The 19,417-nt window shown below is 51.0% G+C and overlaps 2 protein-coding genes across 5 annotated transcripts in view; both read right to left on the minus strand.

Annotated features, from left to right (window-relative positions):
* SMURF1 (SMAD specific E3 ubiquitin protein ligase 1) overlaps positions 1-6,699 on the minus strand; it is a 45,119-nt gene extending 38,420 nt beyond the window's left edge. For 3 of the 4 annotated variants that reach the window (XM_030459596.1, XM_030459595.1, XM_030459594.1), the window contains exon 1: positions 6,434-6,659. In XM_030459596.1, the coding sequence (XP_030315456.1) occupies positions 6,434-6,488 (55 nt within the window). In that variant the 5' untranslated portion in view covers positions 6,489-6,659. Of the gene's footprint in view, positions 1-6,433 lie in introns of all 4 variants that reach the window. The other variant, XM_030459597.1, reaches the window with a different exon arrangement.
* Positions 6,700-10,068: 3,369 nt separating this feature from the next.
* Positions 10,069-17,310, minus strand: KPNA7 (karyopherin subunit alpha 7). The gene is made up of 10 exons (XM_008498901.1): positions 17,245-17,310; positions 16,448-16,582; positions 15,859-15,944; positions 14,838-15,106; positions 14,304-14,386; positions 13,401-13,664; positions 12,808-13,041; positions 12,042-12,224; positions 11,179-11,328; positions 10,069-10,149 (listed from the first exon to the last, which is right to left on the minus strand). Exons 1-10 carry the CDS (start codon positions 17,308-17,310, stop codon positions 10,069-10,071), a joined length of 1,551 nt encoding a protein of 516 aa, XP_008497123.1.
* Between the last annotated feature and the right edge of the window lie 2,107 nt (positions 17,311-19,417).

The following is a 19,417-nucleotide window of genomic DNA, read 5'->3' on the forward strand; positions in this document are numbered from 1 at the left end:
TTTTCTCTCCCCAAATCAACTCTCAACAAAAGGCAACACATGCCCATACCTCACGGTATCTTAGTTTCAATTCTTGAGCTAACTTCCCTGGAGAAGCTGAATTTGCACTGAAACAGCTCAAGTACGAGCACAGGTTTTCTTCTGCCAGTCTTCTCAGGGTGAGTGACAAATTTTTGGCACTGAGGGTCAGCAGAGTAGCAAGGAGGTGACATCCTAAGTGATGGCAGTGATATTCACAGGCACTCGTTTGCAAGCCCCTGAAAGATCACAAACTGAGAGCAGTGCAGCTGCCTCCTCACTGCCAGCAACCCCAGAAGTGCTGGATGTTGAATATTTTTGATGTTGAATATCTGCAGGTTTAACTCCAGGCTTTCCCATAAAAATGATACAGAAGGTGAGATGCTATCTGGAAGTTGCTCAACTGTGGCGCTGTCACCGGCAGCGGAGGAGGAGGCGTTGAGGCACTGAGGACCTGGACACAGATCCATATCCCAAAACCCAAAAAGATCCAGGGCAGGAGAAGCTGTGTCCTGTGGCTGTCAACAAGTATCTCAAGACTCAAGAGCTCATCTCTCTCCCAGTCCCCAGAAGGTGGGAAAACCCAGATTCTTTTCTGTAACAGGGCAATATGAGCTCGTTCCATGCTGGGAGAATAAATCAGCATCAGTTTCCATGTGAAGTAGCAAATACTACTACAGGTAAAAGCTGATATTCCAGATATTCTGATATTCCAGAATTTGGTCCTTTTCACAGTATGTTTTGACCATTTCCAGAGGAATCATAATGGAAAAACCTAACAAAATTTTAAAAAATCCTAATTTAGGGGAAAAATGGCAGCTGCAACTGACACTTCCAGCCCCCCCCCTTTTTTTTTTTTAATACTCGTCACTCAAGTCTTAAATGGGTCTCTCTGCTGTGCATGTACCTAAACTTCACAAGTGCACTGCACTGACCCATTCAGCTGCATTTTCTAAACCACTTTGCCCCATCCCACCACCACCACTGCCCAAGCCAACAAGGCAGCTGAGTGAGTAGTTAAGTCTGGAGCCATAAATAGCAGCAAGCAATCCAACCAGATTAATCCAGTGTTAAGCATCTCAACTGGACTTGCTTCAAGTTGGGCAACAAGCCAGGGAAACCTTCAAAACCCAGCTACAGAGCAGGTATTTCCCTGCAATACTTCTCCATTCCCTGGGACCTACCACACACACCTCGAGCCAGCTCCAGAAGCAACCCAAGGGTCTCCTTTATCTTTTTTTACAGCAGGAGTTTCAGCAGTCTCTCAGTTGCTGTCAGGATGAGGTCACTTACCCAGCACATCACACTGCAAAAATCAGCTTCCTCACTGAGAAATTAGAAACACTGCTTATATTAACCAGGTATTAATGTCTTATTTCACAGCTCCAAGAGAAAGGAGGATGCCACAAAAATTTAGACATGTCATAAAGCTGTTTAAGGAAATGGATGAAAAAACTGGTCTTAGACTGGTGGGTAGTATTGAATAAAAGAGGAAAAAAAATCATTAAGTAACTTCACAGCCACATCCCAGACTGAATTTCTTTATATGAATACATTCGACTTGAGAAAAGAAAGTTTCAAATTAGGAATAAAGTAGTTATTGTTTCTACTTTCCCTTCCTGAGGGGGACATTCAAACAAACTCTTTTTGGAGATCTAATTTACTTCCACCAGGACAATGGTGCTGGCACAGCTTTGACTTACTGGGAGAAACAAAAAAAAGGAGACTCACTCCCCATGGCCTGCCCAGAGGAAAAGGCTGCTCTTTGGATTCCCACTCCAGCAGCCCAAAGATGCCAGCTGGCTGCCTGCAAAGGCTCTCCCCACTTCCCCTCATGACAGCAAGATTTACTTATTTTATTTTTTTTTAAAGTTACATCCCCCAAGCCTCTCTGCCATCCTACCCAAGGGCCTCTGAACAGCCACAGATTTACCTTCCTGACAACACTACTGCTTCCTAACACAAAAGGGGAAGAGGAGCAGAGAAAGCCAAAAGGCCCCACTCAGCATCACACAGGAAACCTGTGGGGAAGCTCAGTGTTGAGTTCCAACCCAAAAAACGACCCCTTCCCAAAAGATGTGGAGCAGAGAAAATCCTTACAGGGAGAAAATAACAAGATGGAGATTTCACCATGCTCCCAGATTACTATGGAAAAGAACTTGGGAGCTACTAAAACTGCTGCTTCCCCATGGCATGAAACTGGCTCAATATGGAATTCCAAATGCTGAGGCAGGCTGGGATGAGCTGCTTCTCTCTTCTTGCACCAGTGCCCTTTGCCTGCAACCAGCATAAAACTACAGCCAGCCTATGAAGTATTACCAGTGTCTGATACAGAGATACAGACATTCATTGTTTCTGAACACGAGACACAAAACTGGTCAGGTCACCACTTTTAGAGTTGCTTCTGATCTGTCAGTTAACTTTGCTGCATTGATCAGTCCATTAGTCATGAAAGGTAAGTCAAACATACTGGCATTTGTGACACATTTTAACCTGTGCTTTTGTAACAATCCTACATGCCTTTTAAGATAATATTTCATTTTCAACTTGAAGCTGCTGTATTCTTTCATCCATTCCCTAAATTCTAAATGTCTATTGAAAAAAAAAAAAAAAAAAAAAAATCCATCTGTTTACCAGCTACTAACTGCTCAGGTTTTGCAGACAGGACTTCCCCAAACTGTGCTGACCACAGTGAACTGAAAGTGGCATTCAGGAGACTTGTCTGCATCACCTCTTTCTTCTTTCTCTGTCTTTTCCACTGCCAAGCACCACCACCTTGCCTCCAGCAATCCAATCTGGTGCCTAAAAATCCCCTCTGACCCTTCCGCTCACCTCACAGAACCCACCTCCTTCTTCATCATCTTCCTCACTCCTCCCCAGTGCCTCTGACACTTCGTGTTCCTCCACTTCACACCTGGGAGAGCTCCCACCTATAATCCCCACCCAAAACCAGCAGTCCAGCACCTCCCAGCAGTGGTCTGCCCAGCAGTGAATTGTTACACTTCGGAGTACTCTGAGCCCTGCTCAGTGAGGTGCCTGCAATCATTTCTATTCTCCTATTATACCAGCTCCTGCTTTTCTGTTAAAGAAACTGGTTTGGCCATCAGTCCTTGACAAGCCCATCTGGCCCTGCACACCAGATCCTCCTCCTTCCTGCTCTACCCATCAAGTGATCCATAAAGTTTAAACTAATGCTTTTTCCTTCCCAATCTTTGCTCAGTTCCACAATGGTAGCAGGAGCCAGCCAGCTTTTAACACCTCAGCTGAGACACTACTGAAAAAGCCAGGACTGATGAAGCCAGAACACAACTTGCAGCTTTTTTTTTTTTTTTTTTTTTTCATGATAGAAAAGTGCCAAGTTTAGCCCACTTCATAGTCTTTCCAATTCCACCTGCAACCTTTGCCCTGGAATGGAAACCTCCCTGACACCAGCACAATGAGACTGCATTTTTCAGGACTTCTCCTGGGTTATATGTCTGAGGAAGAGGTGTGCCTTGGAGATGATGAACCCTTTGGAACTTCCTCAGGGAGCAGTGATGCAGCAGCAAACAAAGGTTTTGGAGAAGCCCATCAGAGAAAAGAGAGTCACAAGCCCCACCAAAGTCTCTTGGCCTATGGCTCATGCTCCTCCCTGACCCAGCAGATCCCGAGCAGCCTTTTCAAGTGTTCACTTTATCATTATTTCCATCCTTATTTTGATAACTCTGCTGCACTTCACTGACGACCACACCAATGCAGAGAGACCAGGGACGTAACAACATTTTACCTTTGCCTAAAACTGCTCCAAGCAGCAAGAGCCAAGGCCATGAAACAGAAGACACCTCTGGCTCCTCCACTGCCAGCAGTGATGAAAGTGGGAGGAAGAGGCTTTTGGAGAAGCTGAGATAGGAGGAGAGATGAGCATGTTGGAGATCCACAGGATGCCAAGTCACTTTAACCTGCCATCCAAATGACTTGCTAACATTGTTTTTAATCTGTTTCTGAACAGGACAGGCTATTTGCCATTTACTTGGTTACAGTCTGTATGAGGACAGGACTGACCCCAGCCTGTGTAACCTGGAAGATCATTTCTGACGACCACCAGGGGATCCAGAGCTTCCAGATATATTCACATAAATAATCCCAATATGCTGCTGATCTAAATGCCTTTCCCATGGATGAGGAAAAGAAAAAAAAAAGGTCTTTTAAAAAGCAGGGAAGATTCTACCACCTTTACAAAGTAAGGCTCGGAGGCACCTTCAGCCTAAGTGGTGTTTACACAGCTATTTTCAGTACTGCAAAGCATAAATGGTTTCTAATCACAGGAAACACAATGCAGGTAGTAAAACATAACAGAAGAAGTCCTCTGTCTTGATTTAAATCTGCCCAAATCTCCTAACAGCAAAACAGGTAAGAAAACAAGAGCCAGGCTAGCTACAGCTCTTTGGAACAGGTAAGTCAGAAGGCTGGTCTCCAGCAAAGGCAGGAACATGGCATTGCCTAATGATTCAAAGGCTAAACCTCTCCCAAAGCAATTTATTTTTTATTAAATACAGTAATTTTTTGTCACACCACCCAAATTTCCTGCTCGTAAAAACAGAGGATGTGTTAGAGCAAGCAGATTTTTTCAATAAAAAGAATTTAAAAAAAAATAAAATACTCCACCGAGTTGCTCAAGAAACTAAACTTCCAGACAAGGGTCTCAGCTAGATGAGTGCATGCTAAAAGTAAGAAAGCATTTTGGAGCAGCATTCATCCTTTAAAAATCAAAACCAACAGCTTCTGTCTGATACTCAAACACCATCCTCAGAAGAAGAGCTACAACCACTGTGTAAGTTACTCAATTCACAACAGTTTTACTGAGGGACTTGCAGAAAAATAAGCCACAGTAATGACTGAGCTGACATTTAGTACACATCACCACAAAACTAATTTCAGATCAAACATCATCCATACCCTCTAAAAATATTTACAGCCTTCGCACATCCAAGAAAAGGATTTTCAGATTAACATTATCTCCACAAACTTGGGTTCTTCTAAAGCACAAGCAGTGCAGAATAATAATTTAAAAAAAAAAGGATTAATGGAAAAGCAGAATATTTAAGAGATGCCTCTGACTGATTGTACTCTATGCCAAAAGCAAGTTAACCTGTAACTGAAGTTTAACCATTTTCTCATGATTTGACAATGTTTTATGCACCCAAATAGCTCTATATAGATCAGTGCCAGTGACTCTGAGCAGCATCGTGGCTCCTTCAGCCTGACAGATCTCCAAGCACCCACTTGTTGCCTCGGAAAGACTTGGATTGGGCCTTATTTATTAATAATGGACACAGCAGCCTCGAGAAGCAGCAACTGTGCCTCTTCCCCCTAAAGAAGCAGTCTTGGCATTGGCTGGAGCAGCTTCCAGAAGATTTAATCCAGAGCTGGTTTATCCATAGGTGCATCCTGGCCAAGGGCTCAGAGGGAGAGGGCAGGACAGACAGACACACACACCCAGTTTGGGGGGGAAGGAACTTCAAAAGTTGGGTGAGTGATTTGCCAAGCAAGAGCAACTCGTGTGGAAGCAGGGGGGGAGACAAAAAAAAATATAAAATACCCCGAGTCCTAAAAAAAATAAAAAATAAAAATAAAAAAACACCTAAAAGCAACTCCATGCACATTTTCTCAATAGCAACACAGCTCTCCTCCTTGGCACATGGGAGGCTGAGGGGGTGGGTGTGGGGGGTATCAAGGAAAATGAAGCAAATTAAGAAATTCAGTCTGTGGGGAAGGAAATTTCCGCTGGAAATGCTCCTGGGGAAGGAGTAGGAGGGAGCCTGGGAAGGAGCAGGGTGCTCTCTGGGTTGCTGGAGGGAGGGTGGGGTAACAGGGACACCCCCACTGCCAGAGGAAAGGGAAGAAAAGACCCCAAAGCAGGGCAGGGTGAGGGGGTCCCACGGAACCACTCCCATGGGGAAGGTGCAGAAGAACCCCCAGGTGCTCTGGTTTGTTGGAAGAGGGGGACACAAGGACCTCCCTCATGTGGGGAGACCCCAAAAAGGAGTAGGTGGGGTCTGGCAGGAGGGGCACAACCCCCCCACTCCCCAATTTCTGTCAGGACTGAAGCAGCCCCGCACTGAAATGGGGGAGGGGGGGGATGTACAGGATAAAAAAATACAAATAAAGAATTAAGAAAGGCTCCGGCGGGACACAGAGGGAGCAGCGGGACTGGAAAAAACCGGCTGATAAAAGTTAAGGGACCATCGGAGCTCGGTCCCAGCCCTCTCCACCCCACGGCCTCCCCCCCCTCACCCCTCCCCACAGCCCCCGGACTCGGGCCCGGAATCCCCTCCCAGCGCCAGGCCGGGGAGGGGGCGGCCCAAAGGGAGGGGATTCCCGGGCCTTAAGGTTGGGGGAAGAACCCCGAACGTCCCCGCCGCCTGCTCCCCGTTACCTGTGAGGCGGATTTTGATGCTGGAACCGTTCCGGCGGGTCGCGGGATTCGACATCGCGGCGAGGAGCAGCGGGAGCGCCGCGATCACCCGGCGGCCTCACCCCCCCCCGCCATGCGGGCCCCGAGGCCGTTGGCTCCCCGGGCCTTTTCTTTCTCCTTCTCCTCCTCTTCCTCCTCCTCCTCCTTCCTCCACCGTTCGCCGCCGCCAGGACCGACCCGCCCGGCCCGGCCCGGCCGCGGAGCGCTGCTTGGCCCCGCCCACTTCCCCCCCGCCCTCCTCACTCTGACGTCATACGCGAAGGGGGTGGTGACGTAAGAGCGCGGCGCGGCCCCCGCCGAGCCGCCATGATGGGAAGGTCGGGATTGGGGGAAGGGAACGGCTGGGCGGGGAAGGGCACAGCGCCCCCTAGCGAGCGGGAGGAGGCGCGGGGGGGAGGTGGCTCCGCGCTCCATCCATCCCCAGCTCCAGCTCCATCCCCTGCTCCAGCTCCATCCCCTGCTCCATCCATCCCCATCCCCAGCTCCACCCCCTGCTCCAGCTCCATCCCCTGCTCCAGCTCCATCCCCAGCTCCAGCTCCATCCCCTGCTCCAGCTCCATCCCCTGCTCCATCCATTCCCATCCCCAGCTCCATCCATCCCCAGCTCCAGCTCCATCCCCTGCTCCAGCTCCATCCCCAGCTCCAGCTCCATCCCCTGCTCCAGCTCCAGCTCCGCCGGGAATGGGTGGGAGCTGGGCAAGGATCTCTGCACCCCCAGAGGGAAGAATTTCTTCCTAAGGTCTCACCCAAATCTCCCCTTTTCCAGTTCAAAACCGTTCCCCCTCAACCCACCCCTCCCTGCCCTTGTCCAAAGGCCCTCCCCAGCTTTCCAGGAGCCCCTTCAGGCACTGGATGTTGCTCCAAGGTCTCCCTGGAGCCTTCTCCAGGCTGAACACCCCCAAATCCTTCAGCCTGGCTCCAGTGCAGCGCTGTTCTAACCTCTCCTCCTCTCTCATGGACCCTGCACGGGGACACCAAACTCACCCCAAACCATCTCTGTCCCCTCCTCTTCCTCCTCACCATCCATCTCCTTTCCCTTCCCCAAACCTGCTCCAGGTTTGCAGCCTCAGGACACCCTCAGGACCTCCTCCCACCCGCTCCTGGAAATCCAGCCCTGAGCCTCTGCTCTGCTGGGGAGGCTGCGGGGTGCACCCAGGGCTGTAGGAAACAATTTAAGCATAAAAATGCTTCAGGAGACACCTCACTTCATGTGCTCCTGCTTATTGTGTCCCAATTCAGGGAAAATGGCCACCATGGATCCCAGCAGCACCTTTTCCAGCTCTCCAGTGGGACCAAGCAGCCATCACCACACTCCTTTGGGGCCAGGATGCTTTAATTACAAAAAAACCCCAAGCCACCCTTTTTTTTTTTTTTTTTTTTTTTAATGCATCTCTGCAGGGAGGTTGAGCTGCTCTTGGGAAGCAGCCCAGCAGCAGCTCATCCTCCCTGCTCCCCATGGATGCTCCATCCCATCCCTCTGGAAGAACCAGGTGGCCCCAAACCCTGGGAGCAGAGCAGTGAAGCCAAAGTGGCCTCATCCTGTGCCCTGGGCAGGAAAAGGGGAGTTGGGGGCCATGAGAGGGGAGCAGCTCCCAGCAAGCAGGGGGCTGGAGGTCACTCAGACCCCCACAGCTCAGCAGCACCTTCCCCAATTCCAGGTCTGGTTCTCCAGCTCCTGCAGGATCCCCTCTTCTCCTCTCTGCAGCACAGGACTGCCCACACAATGGGATTTTTAACTCCTTGTCACACCCAGGGACATTGTTTTATTGCAGCTGATGGATGGGAAGGGGAAAAATGAGCAGTTTTGGTCCCAGGACCCTGCCTAAACCATCCACCTCCAGCACAAATGCAGGGGGAAAGTCCAATAGCTTTACCCTCCCTCATTCTGCTTTGCTTTAAGGAAGCAGAGCATCAGCAGTGGCACTAAGGGACAGCACTGCCCTGGGAAAAGCCACCTTGGACTTTGCTGGGCCCTGGACTAGAGTGGAGGGAGCTGTGTGGAGCCCAGCTCCTGTCCTCATCTCCATTTACACTGAAGCAGCATCAGCCTCAGATTCGTTCACCCTGCTGAAATCCAACCCTTTCCAGGTGCTGTGCCAGCCCCATCAGCACTGGGAACCTTCACACAGCCCCCCCAGAGCCCTTCCTGTCACCCACGGCCACCAAGGACTTCCAGAGGCACTTGCTCCATGTTTCAGGCATTGCTTTAGCACAGTTTCAAGTGCACAGCTTTAGACTTAAAAAAAAAAAAAAAAATAAAAATAAGAAGCACTTTGCAATACACCCCCTGCAGCATTTGGACATTAAATAAGTGACACCCAGCCCTGGCACCCAGGGCACAACCAAACTGTAACTCACAACTCCCTTTTTTCTTTGATGGCCTGGAGGAGAAATACCTAAATCCTCTGATCAACAGATCCAGGGTGGAAGGAGAGGTTCTGCTTCCTGGAGAGAAGCTTTTCCCCTCAGATTAAGGTACATGGCACATCACCTCTCACTGCAGCTCAAGAAGCAAAGCCCTAAACCCACCCAGAAACCCTAAACCCACCCAGAGGTTGGTTTTTTGGTTGTTTTGTGGGTTTTTTTTGTTTTTTTAAGACTTCTCCCCCAGCCCCAGAGCAGGTAGGAATCTGCCCCCCTCATCTTGCATAGATCAGAGCCCTTAAGGTAGCTGAAAAAAACCTCCTGGGACTGAAGGGTCTCAGCAGAACCTTCCCCACCTATCAGCACTCCAAGGATGGAGCAGTGTCCAGCAGCTCAGAACCTGCCCCAGGACACCAGAACTTGCTGCAAGAGCCACATCAACTCTGTCCTCACCTTCTGCAGCCAGGGACCAAAGCTGGAAGGCTGGGAAAGAGGGAAAAGCTCCTCTCAGGAAGGGGCAGTGAGCTGGGAACCTGAAATACCAGCTCCTCAGTACTGAGGGGCAGCTCCAGGCAGAGCCAGATGGATGGGCTCCAGGCTAGGGGATAACATCTGGGAAGCTGCAGTGGGAAAGGAATTAAAGCCCATGGCAAAAGCTGCCTCCATCAGCCTTGCTGCCAGAGGAGCAGCAGTTATCATGCCCAGACCCCAATATTTCCAGGGGAAGCAGCACACAGGGATGGCAGTGATCCCCTCTCCCCCTGGTGAGTTGCCTTCTCTACCAGAAGCCTCTCCTCCCCCAAGGAGGTGTTTTCACCTGCAGAATGGTGGAACACCTCTTGGACAGCTTTTCAGAGCTGCTTCAACTACTCCAAAGCCAAGCCTAGAAGTTTAAAAACAAGCAAAGAGACCCAGATGGATGGGGCAGGAACACCCTGATCTCCAGCAGCTTAATGCAGAGAGCAGAAAGTTTCTGGCTGGAATTTGTGCCAGAAAAGAGGCCCAGGAGCTCAAATACATTTCTGCAGGTCCTTCAGGCACTATGGGAGAGTAACTGCAACAGCAACTTGGGGGAGGGGGGGGGGAAAAAAAAAAAGCAAGACATACAAAGCCAGAAGTTCAATTTATTGAAGTTTCAAGACCTAAAAGGACTCAGCATCTTGCTTTGGATGTCTGAGCCCTACCCAAACACCTTCACCCACCAGCTAAGACCTCAGTAGTGCTTCATATCTTCAGAAGTCAAAGTTCTGCTTCTTCACTGAGAAGTTATACAGTCCATCTTCCCCAGTCCCAGGCTGGAGCTCTTCATTTTCCTAGGAGGAAGTTGACAGTCAATACTCCAAAGTTCTGTACTTTAATAAACCTCAGCTTTTCACCCCAAATTTTGCCTAGCAGAATCTTACAGCAGCAATTTTACTTTTGTTTAAAAATAAAACCAAACAGCTTGTTACAGCAGAAAAAAAAAAAAAAAAAAGATCAGCTTCACTCTAACAGGACCACTGAAGGCCACACCAAGTCCTCATCTTCATGGCACAGAGGAGCTGCAGTGTCCCTGCAGCTTGCACACAAAAAGTAGCCAAGCCCAGAGACAGAAGGCAGTGGCCAGAGGGGCCAAATTCAAATTAAATAACCTGCTTGGAACAGCACAAGCCAGGACTTCTTTGCAGAGATGCTCCCCCAGCATCCAGCCCCTCAGGAAGGTGCCAGGAGAGCTTTTTCTCCACACCTTCTTGCAGGGACATCCTGCAGATTGGGTTCTGGGCAGAGGACTAACCCAGCCCTGTGCTCCCTGCACTTCACATCCAGGCTGAGCCTCAGCTCTGCAAAACTGCTAAACCCCTTCCCTGATGCTTCCCCATCTGGGAGACTGAAGCCAAGACCAAGCCTCTGTGACAGCCATGGGGCTCTGGCAACTTCTGGCTGGTGTCCTTGTCTCTTTTTCCACAAGTTCATCAGCATAAGAAGGGTCAGTTAATCCCAGTGCAACCTGAGTGTGGTTAACAGCTGAGGAGGAGGAGGCTTCCATCCTCAGGGAGAAGCCAGCTCACCTCCAAAGGAGGAAACTTCTCCACATTTGGTATTCTTATCAGTAACTCCAGCTGATGCCAGTTTGAATTCCAGGAGCAAGATGCTATCACAGCATCCCCAGCTGTGGTGAAGGCATCAGTTGACAGATCAGCTTTTACAGACCTTTGATAGCAGCTGGAACAAGCTGCAACAACTACAACAGACACACACAGGGCTCCTCCAGAAACCCATTTCAGCATCCTGAAAGCCTGTGCCTCACTGCACTGGGTACCAGCTTCACATTTTCAGAGGAGAAACAGCAAGAGCTCACATACCTCACCAGAAAAGTATTTCTCTATGAGATTCAGTGCAGCTCTGTAGACCATGTTGTTGTCATGGGTTTGCAAGGCTTCGATTTTCTCCAGCCCATCAAGCTCTTCCACCAGCAGACACAACCTTTCTGTCTGCCCCAGCTTCTCAGCAGCCTGTACCATCAGATAACCAAGCAGGAAAACACAACCTTCCATCAGTTAACAGGGCTGAGATGGTCTTTGCTCCAAGATCTACAAGTCAAAGGACCACAGTCCCTGCCTTCCTGTCCCTACCTGACCCCAGAGATGACAATTATGCATGGGAAACATCCCAGTCCCCACTGGGATTACTGGCCAGTGGCTTGGTTGCCAACCAGATCAGCCAGTCAGCCCTTAGCCAGGCACATTGAGAAGCTGCAGGGGTAACCTGCCACCCACTATTTCATTTGCAAAAGCCATTCCACTGGTTCAAAGTTGCTGCAAGAAATTGGTTTTCAAGGGAGAGCTGGGAGGGAGCTGAGCTGAAATGCCCCCAGGACCCCCTGATTTCAGTGGAATACTTCATGAAGTCACATTTCTGCCAGACCTGCACCTCTGCCCAGCTTGGGGATTAACTCCAAGCTCTTCCTTCCCAGAGGAAGGCTAAAAAAAAAAAAAAAAAAAAAAAAAAAAAAAAAAAAAAAAAAAATCACAGGAGGTGAAAAAAAAGGCTTTGAGAACTTAATTTTGTCAAACCCTCTGGACAATCCACGGGTGTTCAAGAACAAGTCAGACAACACGAGCTCTTCCTCCTGCAGGATCAGTAGGAGCTGCAGGAGCTGTTCCAGGGGCTCAATGTTTTGCTGCTCTTTTGGGCAAAGGATGCAAGAAATCAGAGGAGATCTTACCAGGAAGAGATTTGAAAGGGTATCCAGGATGACCAGGATGGTTTTGCTGTCTTTGGCCAAAAGCAAGTTGAGGAAAGGTTTGAGGACCCCAGACTGGACAAGCTCCACCACTTGCTCCACAGTTCCTCCTGTGGTGAAGTTGGCCACTGCCCACACTGCCTCCTTCTGAGCTTTGAAATCCCCCTGGAAGGGCAGAGCGAAGCTTTAGCATCCCTCTGAGATCAGTGTGAGGTGACAAAAGCCACTTCCCTTCTATTCACTTTGGGCTGTCCCACCTTCCCCACCACCTGGAGAGCTGGTTGGACACCAAGCCAGGCTGACAAGGCACAAGTCTGGGTACCCAGGTTATTCCAGGGATCTCAACAGCTTTGAAAGAACCTCCCCAGGGCACACCCTGAGTGCTTCACAAGGGAGGTATCATGGACCTCATGGACCTCAGCAACATTTCTGCAGCAGCTACAAGCAACACTGCACCCATCCTTCCCTTGCTGAGTACCTCCACCAGTGGTGAGGTGACAAAAGCCACCTCCCCCCTGTCCAGTTTGGGCTGTCCCACCTTCCCCACCACCTGGAGAGCTGGGTGGACACCAAGCCATGCTAACAAGGCACAAATCTGAGTGCCCAGGTTGTCCCAACAGCTTTGAAAGAACCTCCTCAGCTGGCTCTTGGGTGCACCCTGAGTGCTTCACAAGGGAGGCATCATGGACCTCATGGACCTCAGCATCATTTCTGCAGCAGCTATGAGCAGCACAGCACCCATCCTTACCTTGCTGAGCACCTCCACCAGTGGGGGCAACAAGCCACAGGTGATGAGCTGCTGGATCTGTCGGGAAGGCCCTGCTGCAATGTTACTGAGTGTCCAGGCAGCTTCCTTCTGGATGGTAGGCTTTGCATGTCTCAGGAGACGGGGCAGGACAGCCAGGACACCTGTATCTATTGCTGCCTGGGTCTGCTCATCAGTCCCTGTGACCACATTCCCAATGGCACGGAGAGCTGGAGTCTGGACAGAGATTAAAGGAGTGGAGGAGAATCTTTACCTCGAGAGACACATGGCAGGGAGTCTAACAAGATCCCTCACTAAATGCTTCAATCCTTCAAGTAAGGAAAGCAGCATGGATGGTTACTGTTGTATTTAGAGACCTGTGGTCCTCCTACTTTGCCCTGAGCCTCCATCCAGCCTACCATCCACAGCAAACTGGGACACAGCAATGGTTTGACAAACCAGCAACCAACGCTGCAGGTTGAGGAGGCAGCAAACCACACTGGCCATACCCAGTAAGGACACATGCCCTGCCTTCCCTCTTCTTGAATATCCCTACATTAAAGGACCAGAGGCTGAGATTGATGATAGTTTCCTACCAGAACAATCAGGTCTGGGCAGGCCATGAGTTCCACCAGCCTTGGGAGAATCCCTGTATCCACCACAATTTGGATGCGATCATTGGAGCCATCAGTCAGGTAGGAAATAGCCCAGCAGGAGTCAGAAATTATTTCCTTGTCCTCATGTTCCAGGAGGCAGATGAGGACTGGCAGCATCTTCTTCACCGCATCCAGAGGAGGGTGGGGGTTCTTGTTCCTGCAGAGGTTTGACAGTGTCCATGTGATGTTCCTCAGGAACCCAACCTGAAATACAAGGGAGGTGTAAGCAGCAAAGGAGCACGAGGTAGCCCCTTGCTTCTGGTCCCTACAGCTTGGAGATGTTTTCCAGTAGCAGCCTTAAAGGCTGAGGCTTGTTTGAAGAAGGGGGATGAAACACAAGCATACACCTCCTGTCACACCCAGGCTGGGACACCTGGAAGCATCAGCACTGCTGGCACAGCCCCTCAGAGCTGCTCAATCCACCCCCTGCATCTGAGAAGGTTCTTGCCCCCCAGAGCCCAGGAAGGCAGTGGGGTAGCTACTGTTTCTGAAGGGCAGAAAGAAGCCACACATTCAGCAGTTTAGAGCTACCAAAAAAAAAAAAAAAAAGCAGCAGGAGGAAGCCTGGAGGATAAGCCGAGTCCTTCCAGCTGCAAACCTGCCCTGCCCCAGTTTCATTGTGTTCCCCACTCTGAGAAAGTCAAAGCTGGAAGGGAAGTCAAGACTGGAAGACACCACATTGACCTGAAGACTCTGCTTGGCATCCCCAGCTTCATCTATAGCTTAAAACCAGTTCAGGTTTTAAGGACCAGCTTGGTGTGTGCCAGGCAGAAGATGAGCCACCACTCTCCCATCACCCAAGTGATTAAGAGCTGGGAAGTCAAGAAAATGAAGGTTATTTACTGGGGTTACAGGTGACACCAGAGCCAGCAAGGGAGGGATCACATTGCAATTGATAAGAGCATCTCTGTACAGAGGACCATCACCTGTAGGGATGAAAATGGGTGGTTTGTTGCATTTCTCCAAGTCAAAAGACACCAAAGAGCACTCAGAGCTGCAGCCACAGCCCAGGGCTGGGTGTCTGGGCTCACTCACCACCCACCCACTATGAAGTTCTGTCCTGGGGAGCATTTACCAGGCAGCCTTCAGGGCTGTTTTGGGGCTGGTTAACCAGACAGAACCCATTCCTTGTTCTCCCTCATGGGAGGGCAACACTGTGAGGGTGGTCAAACCATCCCAGCAGGATGGAGTCTTGCACTTGGCTTTGGTCAAAATCCTCTTGCAGAGCCAACCCAGGGTCCCAAAGGGGACTGAAGGGTTTCAACAGGGGAAGCAGCCTGGGAAAAAAAGCTGCAGGAAGACAGAGCTATCTGGAGGAACATAAGTATTTTTAGCTGCCCAGCACTGGTTTGGCCATGTCCCCAGACCTTTGCTTACCTGCAATGTTGCCCAGTGCCCACACAGCCTGCTCACTGATGTGCATGTGAGGGGAGGACAGGAGGGAGATGAAGGCTGGGATAGCACCACCCTCCACCACTGCCTTGGTGTGGTCAGAGGTGCCAGAGGCAATGTTAGTGAGTGCCCAGGCTGCTTCAAACTGCAGAGGAGCACTGTCACCACGGCTCAGGAATTCAACCAGCCTGGGGATGATCCCCAGCTCAATGACCTGGTTGATAGGGGGGTCCTTCTGCCTGGACAGCATCCTTCTGCAAGAGAGGACACCAGAGAGCCTGCCATGAGAAGCCCTGGGTGGTGCCAGCACAGACCATAACTCTGGGGCCACATAAAAGCTTGGGAGGGACACAGCACATCTGTGAGCTGCTTACTCAGCATCCCCATGTCAGCAACCCCTCTAGCAGAGGAACAGCCACAGGGAATGGGAGAAAGCTTCTGCAGAAGACACCTAAGATGCTGAAGCAAGAGCAGCTCACCATGAGGAGATGTCCTCAAAGCCACAGCACTGGTTCCCCTTAGCACACAGGCTGCCCCATCTGCAGCCTCTCCTGGGCATTCAGAAACATCCCTGCTGCCAACCAGGTGATGATGGCACCCTCTGAGCCTTCCTCCACCCACCCAGCTGGGGACAGCCCTCTTCAGTGGTGACCTTTGCAGAGCTGGGCTCTCCAGCCCAAGCCTTTGGCTCTTGGTTTCCTGGGGGATCCAGCACGGCTTCTGCCCCAGCACAGTGATGGGGGGAGCTCTAGAACCCCCAGCAAACTCCTCTGTTGGGTTCAACCACACCAATCCCTGCCCAGGAGAGTGATGGAACCAAGGGAGACACACAGGACACAAAAGAGGCAGCAGCAGAGGTTTGTTGGGGCAGTTTGTGTTCCCAGGCTCCTTCCTTCTTTGTCATGTCTCCAGGAAGCTCTTCAATGAGAGAGAGGAGCCTTCTGCTGACTGCAGCCACCACAGGTCCCTCAGCCACCTCCCTCCCAGCCTGGGGCAGGCAGGGTACCTGGCAGCCTGGGTTGCCTGCAGCTGCAGCTCTGTGTTGCTCCCATTCACAGCTCCAATGATCTCCTCCAAGGACAGCTGAACAATCTGTGTGACAGGGAGTGACTCAGAGTCAGGAGGGACTCCCTGTGGTTTCAGCTCTGCAGTCAGTCAGCTGTCTAGACCCCAGCCAGGCACCACTCCATACCCAAGCGATGTCTGCTCTTTATGCAACTGCAGTTTTGAGATGATGCAGAGGAAGAGAATCCACAAAAGCCTTCCAGGCAACTCATCCTTATAATCAAGCAGGGAAAGAGTCCCTGCCAGCTCAGTAATTACCACTCACTGAGCAGCCAGACAGGAGCTTCACCAGCTCCCAGCAGGCTGGAGCACCAGCCAGTTCTACCTGCCTGCCATTGAGGGAAGGCACCTGGGACATCATCACCATGCAAAACACAACAGAAAAGGGGCTGGGCAGCCTCAGACATTCCCCAGCACCGGGCACAGCAAGAAGGGATGGCACTGGCCATTAAACAGGACTTGTTGGTGGTCCCTGGTAGCTGATACCCAGCACGCAAGGAGGGGGCTGCAGCCCTGAACCCAGTACTCACCTCATTTCCTTTGTCTTCTGGAGAGAGACTCCCATCCAGCAAGCTGAAAGAAATACTCCTGCGTTTCAGGATCTGCTCATCCTTCTTGGCCTTCCTCAGCTCAATGTTCACCTCTGCCCTCTGTCTCCTCAGGGCCTGGGGGGCAGAAGGGAAATCCCCACTGGATCCACATCACCCCATTCCTGCATCACTCAGCTCTGTCACCCCCCACCCCGAGGTTCCCAGGTGAGGAAGGCACAGAGCCAGCATCTGATCTGCTCTTGGGCAGCTCCTTGGAGAGTTACACAGGAGACGGGACAGCATAAAGGTCCCCAAGTGACAGCAGTGTCCCTAAGTGTCCCCCAAGGACAAGACTATTGTCCCCCCCAAGACAAGCCCCAGAGGGCTGCCAAGTGAACCAGCAACCAGTGGCTGTTCTTAAAAGTTGATTTGCTGAACCTGAAAGGCAAACCCTCATCTCCTCTACTGGCTTCAAGCAAGCTGAGGTCTGATACCCCACCCTCTCCCCAGGGATTACTGATGCTGAGAAGTCAGCAGGAGGGTCTGGACCATCTCCCTTCCCCAGCACAGCTCAGCCACCCACCCGAAACTCACTGTCCCACCACATCCCTCCCATCCCAGCCAGATCCACACCAGATCTCCAAAGTTAACCCAGCATTACTGCTGGCAGAACCATCCCACCCCCTTGCTGGTACATCTGGAGGCAGTTGTCCTTTAGAAACCTTCACATCAGCTCCTGCCTCCAGGCAAAGCCCCAGTGGGGGACATTTTCCGGGGGTGTCCCAAAGGGTACTTACAGCTGCATCCTTGCCCTTGTTCTTGAACTTTTTCATCCTCTCACTGAGCTCAGACCCCACAGGCATCTTGGCAGGTCCCAGAGGTACCAGCTGAAAGCTTCCACGTGCTTTTTTTTGGGGGGGGGGGGGAAATCAGGACAGAGCAGTGTCAGGTCACAACCACACCACCTCCATCCACAGAGGGGTCTAGGATCCCCCCATGCTCCTCCCAACAACCTCTGCACGAGTTCTCCCCCAGCAAGGAAGAGGTTGGAGGTCCCCAGCCCTAAGCAGAGCTCAGCAGGATCCTCAGACATTGCAGCTGAGCCACTGAGCTAAATGCAAGCACAAGAAGCCACCACTTAACACCAGGCTCCAAAAATTACAGCTTCTGCAGTCCCCTGGGGAAGCTGGATGTGCCACTCCTCATGGTCACAGGAACACCAGCATCCTTCAGTTCTCATCCCAGGGTTTTTAGGTTAGACAGAGACAAAGCCTGATGAGGCCTCCTGCCTCCAGAAGCATCATCTTAAGGATGCTTAAGGATAGCCACAACCAAGCCCACCCTCTCACCTCCTCCTCTACCAGAGCCCTCCCCAGCAGGAAAGTCACAAGCCCAGATGTAGTTGGATGAAGTGACCACATTCAGCTGAGTTCTCCAGTGAAAAACATTAAACAGGGAGAGGCAACAACATTTCTAAGCCTCTGTTACCACAGACACACAGATAAAGCCAAGGACAAACCTTCAGTCAGGCTTTGTGTTTGTGCTGTCTGAGCAGGCACCACCCCAGGCCCCCTCAAGCCAGGCTGGCACAGACAGACTCTGTGGGATCAGCCCCCATCTTCACCTTCCCTCCAGGCTCACAGCCAACACCTGTGGCTCAGATCAACCTCTTAAGAGCTTCCCTTATTCCCTCTTTTTAAGTTCAAGGGTTTGGTTGGGTTTTTCTTTTTGGTCTCCTCTCTATTTCCCCAGCACCCAAGGCAGGACACCAGCACCATCTCCTTGTTACCCCAACACAGCTCCCCCAGCTCCCAGAAGGACCAGGACAAGCCAATGACACCCATAGCCTTAAACCCTACACTCAAACCCCAAGGTCTCCTCCAGCCTCCCTTCCTGGAGAAGAAAAACAACTCCCCCAAAAGGGAAGACCTTTTGGGGAAGCTTCTTCCACCTGCCCAGAGCTGCACCGAAACCCCCACACTCACCACAGCCAAGCAGAAAACCCAAGCAGCCAGCAAAGCTCAACCAACAGCCCCAAACTCATCCCAGGATGGAAAGAGGGGAAGCAGCCACCCCAAAGAAGAGGAAAACCACTCACCTCAAATCTCTCTCATACCCCCCTCACCTTCGCCTTCCTCTTTTATTGCCCCCATGGAGCCACATTCCCCTCAGCTCCTCTCTCCCATTGGCTCTCCCCAGGGCAGCCTCCCCGTTACCTCCAGCTGCTCCTGTGCCATGGCCACCTGGATGCACCTGGAGAAGGATCTGGGGGTGGGAGAGTCTTCTCCTGACCTACTCTCCCTCCTGAGTTGCCCTCCTGCCTAGGCCACCCCTCTCACCTCTCCTCTTGCAGCTCTTCCAGTATGGAAATACCTCTGGAAATATTCTGTGCAATGCCCAGGAGGCTTTAAGTGATGGGATTCAAATCCTGGGGTCGTACCAATTCTCCCTCCCAAGGCAAATAAAACGAGTTGTACCAAGCTTGGTGAGAAAGATGCTGGGGATAGGGGTGTCGAGAAAAAGCCTTCAGATAAATATGTTGTTTGTGGGCACCAAAAAGCCAGTTGTGCTAATGCCAGATGCTGTGTTTTGAAGTTTCAAATTGCCACTGGTTGTGTTATCTCCTTCCTTGGCTGCTGGAGACAGGGAAATTACATTTCAATTGCTTTTTAATTCAGCCTAATCTGGTGCAAAAGTTAGTGTGCACCCTCTAATTTTGTTTTCTGAGCAGTTTGTTTCGATTAACTCCTAATCAGCCAAGGCTAAATCAAAACAGGCCTGGGTCAAGCTGGAATAGATGAGTCCTCACAACCTTGCCAAGCAATTTAATTAAATTGGCTTCAAATCACACCCTGAGAGAAGTGGGGGCAGCCTCCTGCCCAGGCCAGCCCCCAGAATTTGCTCCTCTGCATGGAGAACTCTCTTGCCCAGGGTCCTGCTGCAGGATATGGATGTGAAACAAGGCTGCAA

This window comes from Calypte anna, chromosome 14 (genome assembly GCF_003957555.1).
Source record: "Calypte anna isolate BGI_N300 chromosome 14, bCalAnn1_v1.p, whole genome shotgun sequence".
NCBI classification, from domain to species: Eukaryota; Metazoa; Chordata; class Aves; order Apodiformes; family Trochilidae; genus Calypte; species Calypte anna.